General features: G+C 36.4%; 1 protein-coding gene across 6 annotated transcripts in view; it reads left to right on the top strand.

Annotated features, from left to right (window-relative positions):
* Mettl25 (methyltransferase like 25) overlaps positions 1-9,226 on the top strand; it is an 80,951-nt gene extending 71,725 nt beyond the window's left edge. For 5 of the 6 annotated variants that reach the window (XM_087557226.1, XM_087557231.1, XM_087557229.1 and 2 more), the window contains 3 exons: positions 6,698-6,772; positions 7,434-7,505; positions 8,942-9,169. In XM_087557226.1, coding sequence (XP_087413352.1) covers positions 6,698-6,772; positions 7,434-7,505; positions 8,942-9,043 — 249 coding nt within the window. In that variant the 3' untranslated portion in view covers positions 9,044-9,169. 6 annotated transcript variants of the gene reach the window in all.
* Positions 9,227-9,460: the final 234 nt, after the last annotated feature.

Below are 9,460 nucleotides of genomic sequence, written 5' to 3'. Positions count from 1 at the left end.
TGTGTCTGGTGTCCATGTGTCTATGTGTCTATGTGTCTATGTGTGTCTGTTAAGTAGGTTTCAGATCTGATGAAAAAGTATGTGATATTTGTCTTTATGCGTCTAGGTTAATTTCATTTATGATTACCAGTTCAGTTCATTTTTCTAAGAATGACATGAGTGCATGCTCCTTTATGGCTGAATAAAACTCCATTATCTATGTATGCCACATTTTATCTCTTTGTGTATTGACAAACACTTAAGCTTATTCTAAAAGTTGGTTATTGTGAATTGTGCTCCAGTCATCATGGTAGACTCCTTTCTCTTCAGTTAGAATAAGTATTCCCAGGAGTGGTATAGCTGGATCATGAGGACTCTGTTTACAACTGTACGGTTTTCAGTATAGATTTGCCGTCTATATCCTTTAAAATATGAGGTACAGTCCTTCCCCAACCTCTTTAATCTGTGCAACCACTGTACCTAGTGATGCGTATATGTTGAATCATGCTGACGTCACTCAAATGAAATGAACTTGACCGTCGTGTATGATTTTTATAAAGTGCTGTTGAGTTGTTTGAAGGTATTTATTGAAGGTTTTTACATCTCTGTGTCTTTCCATTTTCATTTAATTCTAAGATTTTTTTTTTGTTTTGTTTTTTGTTTTCACTTTGATTTCTTCAGTGACCTCCCCCTTGTCATTTAGGACCACGTTTCTTGGTTTCCATATGTTTACAGAGTTTCTGTAGTTTCTCTAAATCAATTTAATTCTTTTGTATTTTAATGACTTGACCTAAGGCCCTAATTGTAGTTTCTTTTAGAGAAAGTTGCCATGGTTTCAGAGTACATGTTGTACTCTGTAGCTGTTGGGAATAAAACCTTTTAGATGTCTGCTGTGTCCATGTGATCTATGTCATGTCAAATCTCAATTTTCTTTGTTGAATTTCTATATGAATGATTTTCTGTTGCTGAAACTGAAGTATGAAGGTCACCCATTCATGTCGTATGTAGGCTGCCTGGCTCTTCTTTACACCCCATGGTTGTAAACATAAGTGTTCCAATAGTTGGTTAACATGTGTTTACTGTTGATTCTTCTTGATGGACCATATCCTTTACTAATATGTAGTGACCTAGTGACCTTTTTACCTCTCTAGACTATATTTGTCTTTTTTTTTTTCTTTGCCAGAGATCATGCCTACTTCCTTCCACCATTCACTTGATGATACACACTACTGTATTCCTTGGTATTCTGTGTGATTCTTTGTCATTGAGTTGTGTCTTTTAAAACAAATGCCTGGATCTTCTGTTTTGATGCAGTCAACTACTCTAAATATCTTAGTTGGAGCATTGAGACCAGTAACATCTATCTACGTTATTAAGATGTTTGCTGCCTACTATTACATTTCTGGTCAGTTCTAATACTGTTTTGTTTCATTTTTCTTTCTCCTTTCTTTATCTTAAAAATGTATTCATTACTGAATTGGAAATGTTTGATTCTATTTACGCTGTCATTAATTAAAAAGTTTTATTTTCCTGTGCAAGTCTGTGCTTCCCCCCTCTGTGTGTGTGTGTGTGTGTGTGTGTGTGTGTGTGTGTGTGTGTGTGTGTGTGTGTGTTTGTACATGCATTTATATATGGGGCCAGTAGAAGCCAGAAGAAAAGGTTGGGTCCCCTGGATCTATGTTATAGGCACTTGAGTTGCCCACCTTGGGTACTGTGAGCTGAAATCTAGTCCTTTGGAAGAACAGCAAGTGCTCTTGAACACCAAACCATCTTCTGCCCCATATTCTCATTTCTTAATCTATTCCTCATGAGCTGTATTCTTCCATGTGCTCTTGTGCTGTGACTTCCTCTTGTGTGTGGAGTTTAAGTATCTTCTGTGATGCCTGCTTAGTGGGGGTGAATTGCTTTCACTTGTGCTTATCTTGGAAATGTCTTCCATCAATTTTAAGCTATATTTGCTAGATGAAATATAATTTATCTTGACAGTTACTTGCTTTCATGACCTGAAATGTATCATTCCATGTGTTTCTGGTTTTTAAGCTTGTTTAAGTTTTGTCATTACTGTGTGTGTACATATGGGAGGGTACATACCTTGGTGCACTGCACATGTGGAAATGAGAGAACAGCTGTGTAGAGTTGGGCCTTTCCCTCCGTATTTATGTGGGTTCCAGGGATTAAAGCCAGGGCAGCAGCTGGCACCTTTACCAACTAAGCCGCTTCCCTTAGGTTTTAAGCTTTCTGTTAGGGGGGCAGTGCTGTTGTGGTGTGCTTGACATAGGGAGTAATGAGTTTTTCTCTTGCTACTTGGTTTCTTGGTCTCTAGAAATGTTAAAAATGACATGTCCCAGAGATTCTCTTTTGGCTATGTCTATTTGGAGTTCTCAATTGCTCCTGTAGTTATCCATGCCTATCATTCTCTGCATTGGGAATTCTGTTATGGCTGTATTACGTGAGGGGTTTTTCTATTTACCAAAGTTCTTTAGTCAATTCTGTGCTGGTCATTGGTATCTCAGCGGCTGTCATCTCACCATGTAGTGATGGGATATAAGTTAGATACTAACTCACCTGACCAAGTGTGAAGTGGAAAAAAAAAACCTTGAATGACTGTGCAACCCTCCTGAACTCATCCAGTGTTCCCTCTAAGTTGCATTATTCTCACCTTTGCCAAACAGTCCTTTTTACTGAGCTTTTAAAAAAGAACAAAATAAGTAGACAAAGAGAGATAAGCCTTTCTTGAAAAATAATTTATGTAGATACTTGTATCAGTTATTTTGCTAGTCCTGTGGTGAAACACCATGACCAAGACAAACTATCAAAGGAAATGCTTATTTAACTTATGGTTCCAGATTCTGTCATGGCACGAAGTCAGGGCAGGTGACAGGCATGGGGGCAGGCACAGTTGAGAGTTCACTCGTTCTCCCTCCTTTCTCCCCCCCCCCCCCCACTTCTCTCTTACCTTCAAGAAGAAATGCAGAGAGCAAAGTGGGACTGGTGTGTCACTTCAAAATCCCCAAGCCTATGCCAGTGACATACTTCTCCAGCAAGGCTATGTTCCTAAGCCTACCAAACAGATCCTCAAAGTGAGCACCAGGTATTCAAACATCTGAATCTCTGAAGGACATTTTCACTAAAGCTACCACAGTCTTCTATACATAACACAGGCATCACGACTGTCCCCTAACTAGATGTGGGCAGTACATGATAACATTCTTCTGAAGAGTAGACTCTGGAAATGGGACGAAAAAGGAACTCCCCAATTAAAAAAAAAAAAAAAAAAAAAACCCTTGTCTCAGCCAGACAGTCATGGTCAACATCAAGAGTGACAAGTTAGGTGGCTAGTGTGGACCCTTGCTATGAAGGCATGGACAGAGTACTGTACTCCAGTGCCGTCACTTTTTGATTTTTGAGGAAACAAAACAAATCATACTATCATACTAGAAGAATATTCTGTAATATATGACCAATATTTCTCAAAACTGTTAAGGTCATCAAAAACAAGAGTGAGACAGTGTCAAAGCTAATACAGCTAAATGTTATGTGTTTGATTCTGAAACTGAAAAGGTAGTAAAATGTATGTAGAAGCCAAGGAAATCTGAATATAATATGGGCTTCAGTTGAATCCATATTACTTCTTAAAATAAATATACTACTGTATAAGATGGAGAGATGTGAGGTAGGGAAAATCCAGGAGCTAGGCTAGGGGTAAAAATATGATCAGAAGAAAGTTTTGAAAAAATTTCACAAATAAAATGCATATATGGAAATGATGTATACAGTTATTAAAACTCCACTAAAACATGATTGTGTATATATATAAATGTCCCTTCATGCTGAGGTAGGTGTGTGTGTGTGTGTGTGTGTGTGTGTGTAGCTGCATACCCACTGTATGTGTATATATACATATATGTACATATAGTGAATTATACATATATACATATAAAATGAGTTATATATATTATATATGTGTATATTATAATATATGCTATATACATATAATTTTTCTTTTATTGAAAATATATTCTTTTCTCATAAAATATATCCTTATTATAGCTTCCCCTCCCTCTACTCCTCCAAGTTTCTCTAAACTTTCCCTTCCCCTCCAGATCTACTCTCTTTTTGTTACTCATTAGAAAAGAACAGGCAAACCCTATCTATAAATAAGTAAGTAAGTAAGTAAGTAAATAAATAAATAAATAAATAAATAACTACAATGACAAAAAAACTTGCAGGCTTCTAAGATATAGCACCCAAACATGACAAAGCAAAATAGAATATTAAGAAGCTATAGTATCAAAGAGTTAAAGTTAAGTGGACTTTGTTTCAAGACAGGGTTTTCCTTAGTATCCCTGGTTATCCTAGAACTAGCTCTGTAGACCAGGCTGGCCTAGAACTCACAGAGATCTGCCTATTTCTGCCTTCTGAGTGCTGAGATTAAAGGCATACATCACTACCACCTGGCTTTAAGTAGACGTCTAAAGGCAAAACCTAGGTCTCTGGGAAAAGAATATTCTAATTTAAGACAACTAACTCATAGCCCATATCTTGTCATACTTAGATAACATTAACACAAAGAATGTTTGTTAGACATGTTTCCAACAATGAGTTATCAAAGGAAGGAGCTGCAAAGGAGAAATAATAAGGAAGCCCATGCTTGCCAACAAATAAATTATCTCTAAAGCAGGCTACATATAAAGGCAGAGGAAATTGAAGAAGTTTCAAGTTAGAGAACAGTTAACAGCAAGATGCTTCCATCCGAATTTTAATTCTTGCAATTTTTCCACACAGGATGCACATGGTCAGGTGTACAAAACATGTATACATTATCCCAATATATAAGCTCTGTTACAGCCAGCATAATTCAACGAATTACAAGGCGATTGTGCGATAGAATAGGGGGCCTGAGACAGTTGTTTGTCCACGGTTTCCGTGCCAGGTCTCTTAGGACTGACCGTTTCTTTGACCGTACCCCATAGTCCTCACATGCAGTTCAGCTCAAACTAAGGGTCTTCTAGGGTGTGAGACTGGACACCAGGAACGAGTAGGATTATCTCAGTGCTTCCGTCTGCCCTTAATGTATATTCAGTGCTATAAGGAAACAGGCATACAAGAGCAACACAGTCACACTTAAAGTAATTTCTCATCCATAAACAACCACTTCCCACTTTGTTCCTCTGAATAATATACCCATATTGTACTGAATTATCACACTTGGGATCCAGTTTATAGGTCATGTATGTCTGCATTCAGCAGTTGAACTTTATGTTTAGGGAGTCAGTTGTTTGCATTCCTAAGCTTCTTAATGTCAGTTATATTATCACAATAGCATATAAGTAATACATAATTAATTGATGGAGTTTCAGAATCAATAAACTGAATGTAAACAAAACTGTTTTTATAAGATGAGTATCTTTGTGAAGTGCTAACCAGAGGGGAGTCACCAGATGAAACAGCTATCAAAATACAGGAGAAAACCAGGGACAGTGGCATACCCTGGAATCCCAGCACTTGGTGGGCCCGGGCAGGAGGCTACAAATCTTAGACCTGACTGGGCTACACATCAAGATCTTATCTCATGAAATAAAAAATCAACCAACCAAATAAATAAGTCATATGCGCGGTAGTTTGAGAACAGCCCCCATCAGCTCATATATGAATGCTCTGTCCCCAGCTGGTGAAACTGGGGAGGATTAGGAGGTGTGGCCCTGTTGGAGGAGTTGTGTCACTAGGGGTGGACTTGGAGGCTGCAAACCCACATGGCATTCCCGGTTCTTTCTGACTCTTCCTGTAGTTGGTGCACGGCTACTGCACACCGTTGCTGTATCGCCCATTGTAACATGGACTCACCTTCTAAAACTCTAATCCTCCAATAAAGTATTACTTCTCTAAGTTGCCTTGGTTATGGTATCTCATCAAACAGTAGAAAAGTCACTAGGACAGCATGTTAAGACAAATAAAAGGATAATGAGTCAAAGAGAAAAAACTCGAAAGGACATTAGATTTTCCTCATATGGGTCTAAATGTATTGTTTCAAATTCTTCTAGTGCTCTGAATTTCTAAACCTTAAAAGTACAAAAGTGTATAGTGGCCATCAGAGGCAGCAGAAGACCTTAGCTCGCAATCTGGTTTGTCAGAGTCACAGCCGTGGACTGTTTCTTCTCCGGGTCCTGCAATCAGCAGAAGGACGGTTTGAATCTTTAGTCTCTGTCGTGTTGATTTCTACAAGAATGCGTTGCCTGTGTGACTCAGGATTCTCCATGTTGCTTTCTCTTGATGATAGTTGAGAAGAACCAGTCGCCGTAGGGGGTGGGGTTCTCTTGTTGTTGTTGTTGTTGTTTTTGTGGTTGTGGTTGCTGTTTAGCTAGTACTAGTTGATTTTGCTGCTCGGAAGACATAATGTTAGAGAACTATGTTCTGTAAGTAGCTTCAAATGGTGAAATTATTGTTTTGTAAACAGCAATAAATGAAATATTTTTCCACTTTGTACTGAATTTCTAAACAGTTAAGACAGTGTTATTTATAAAATGGTGAATAACATCAGTTCAGAAAATTTAAATGAAAGAATTTTGTTATATTCGCTTGCCTAAAAACAGTTTTTCTGATAGTACAGTTATCTTAAATTGATATTATACTTATTTTACTTCAGATTTTGTTATAGGAATTTTTTAATTATTTAACTTTAACCATCGAAAAATGTACTGCTTCTGTTTTTATTTCAAAGGTCTCTGCAGAAATTATAATGGACTACTATGAGAAATATAAGCCTAGAATGAATGAGCTAGAGGCATTTAATATGGTAAGTCACACACACACATATACATATATATACACATACATATATATAAATGATATTGAATATGTTGCTAAATTTAATAATAGCTCATCAAATTTTATTATGGGCCTGTGTTACTATTGGTGTGTGTGTGTGTGTGTGTGTGTGTGTGTGTGTGTGTGTGTGTGTGTGTGTGTGTGTGTATGAAAGAGAAAGGGGTAGTTAGTTTTCTTTCTGTAAGAAAACTGTTTGGGATCATTTGCTATTTTAGAACTAACTATATTAGATGTTGGTAATGTCATAAAAGAAGCACATGGGAGATTTCTTTTAAAGTGCATCATAAATGCACAGAGCGATGCTTCAGTGTCCTTTGAACACATGTTGATCTCCAGAGTCATTATTTCACAAGCTTTCCTTTTAATGAATTGCATTCTTAGGAGTCCTTTAAAAGGTTTCCATCGCATGATTGCTTCCTGGATTCCACCTCATGTCCCTTAGAGGACATTCTTTTGATGTGATTAGTAAAGAAGCACTTTTGATCTGTAGTATTCCTTTTCTGAAGATGTACAGTGGGTATCCGATACCTGATATACGTAAAGCATAAAGTTTTTAGATACATTTTATCAAACATAAACATTAAAAAATAAACTTTTAAAGCACCACGGTCTTTTCTGTTTTCTTGCAGTTGAAAGTTGTCCTGGCTCCTTGCATAGAAACACTGATTCTTCTTGATCGACTTTGTTACCTGAAGGAACAGGTAGACTGTTATTTTTTAATATGCAACATAGATTTCAATATGTGGAATGAAATAGGTAAAATCATGTAGCTGGGATAAAGTTATTTTACACAAATTAGTAAGATGATGTCTCTCCTGCCGCAATCCTTTTAATATACATTCTGTTTCCTGCTTTATAGATACACATATGTACAGCAGATGTTTTCAAAAAATTGTTGTAATAAACTTGATGTTCTTTTAATTGTACTATAGTTAATATTCATACGCAATGAATACAAGAAACCATATATGTTTTAGAGCCAAAATTAATTCTGACCAGATATTGAGGATCCTGTGTGCACATTTCACTCTGTAAGATTCGCTCTTTTAGTGTGCTGTGGACATACGTGTCCTATAATGTACAAATGTCTTTGTAATCAGGGAGGAGTGTTTCTCCCCCACGACCAGATTGTCTGATCTGTGTCATGTGGTCTGCCAAGCTGAGGTCAGTCAATTACTTTGAACTGTTTGATCTCCTTCATAGAATCAGCTTACTGCCCGCTATAAATCCCTAATTTTAACAACCTTAATTTGTCATTTAGTGATTTTTCTTTTCAAAGGGCTTCTTGAGACAAATGGATTTAAATAAGTGTCTTCATTTTAATTGGTGGTTTTACAAACTAAGGCAGTTTCTAAGTATTTAAATAATATACTTTCCTTAGCCTCCCATTACTTCCAAATCACTACAAAGCCTTCATCCTCTAGTCGAGGGGTGAGACATTCAGTACCTATTTGAATAAACTCATCTTCCTTCTCAAAAAATTCCCATTGACTTAGGTAACAGTTAATCAAACTAGTTTACAACAAAATTAATCAGCCCAAATCAAATGATACAACCATATGATCATTTGTCTTGAATATTTAAATGTCTTATGAAAGTTCTCATATTAGTTTTAGAAATCTAAGCTATGTAATATAAAAAAGAGAAGTAAAAGGAGAGATAATTGTCCTGCCTTTCAGACTTAGTTATTAAATTTTAGGTTCATTTTATAATGATGTCAGACGTGCAGATTGTGCATGTAGGTGTGTGTCCATTACTTACACTTTACAACTATAATAGTTCAGTGTATCATTTCTAATTTATATAGCATTTCCCCCCTCTCTATACAAGGTGAATAATGTTTTGTCATAAAAAAATGTTTCCTTACAATACAGTAGTTGTTATTGGCCTTCTCCAGCTTTTCTATATTGAAACAAAGAAGACTGTGGCAGTCAGTCTCTATAGCTATATATGTTATCCACATAACCTCTTGAAAATAAGATTGTAGGTGTTAATTTTTATTCAGCATAAAAATTGCAACCTTTGGTTTCTACTTATTTTCTATTATAATTTATAGTCTGATGCGTCTATGTATTCTGATTTATCACTTTATTTACTCAAAAATGATTGTATATGTAAACTCTTTATCAACTTTCAGGAAGACATAGCATGGTCTGCCCTCGTGAAGCTGTTTGACCCTGTGCAGTCCCCCAGATGCTACGCTGTCATTGCTCTGAAGAAGCAGTGTGATCGCAGCTGAAGCAGCTTGTTAGATAGCCTGGCTGGGGACCTACTCAAAGATCACTTTTCTAAACATTTATATCCTGTTATGTAAGCATTTTAAATCTATATTTTATATAATAAAATAATGACTAACAACATAAAATCATAGTCAGTTTTTTCATTCTCAAAGCGTACGTTCATAAGAATTTATGTAAATATTATGATCACCATTCCTGAGTGTGTCAGTAGTAGGTTGCAATCTGATTTTTATTTTTGTTCAATATTTGGAAGCCTTAGCATTTACCACACATGACATTTTGAGCTTTACTTACTTAATAAAGGAAATGATAGTCCCAAATGTAATTGCTATCAAATGCTGACTATTATGTGCATTTTCCAGAACATTTTGGAATAGCTTCCATATTGCTATAGGGGGATAGACACATGAAAAGAC

Source organism: Rattus norvegicus, chromosome 7 (assembly GCF_021556685.1).
Source record: "Rattus norvegicus strain SHRSP/BbbUtx chromosome 7, alternate assembly SHRSP_T2T, whole genome shotgun sequence".
Classification (NCBI taxonomy): domain Eukaryota; kingdom Metazoa; phylum Chordata; class Mammalia; order Rodentia; family Muridae; genus Rattus; species Rattus norvegicus.
This window is presented reverse-complemented; position numbering and strand designations above follow the sequence as displayed.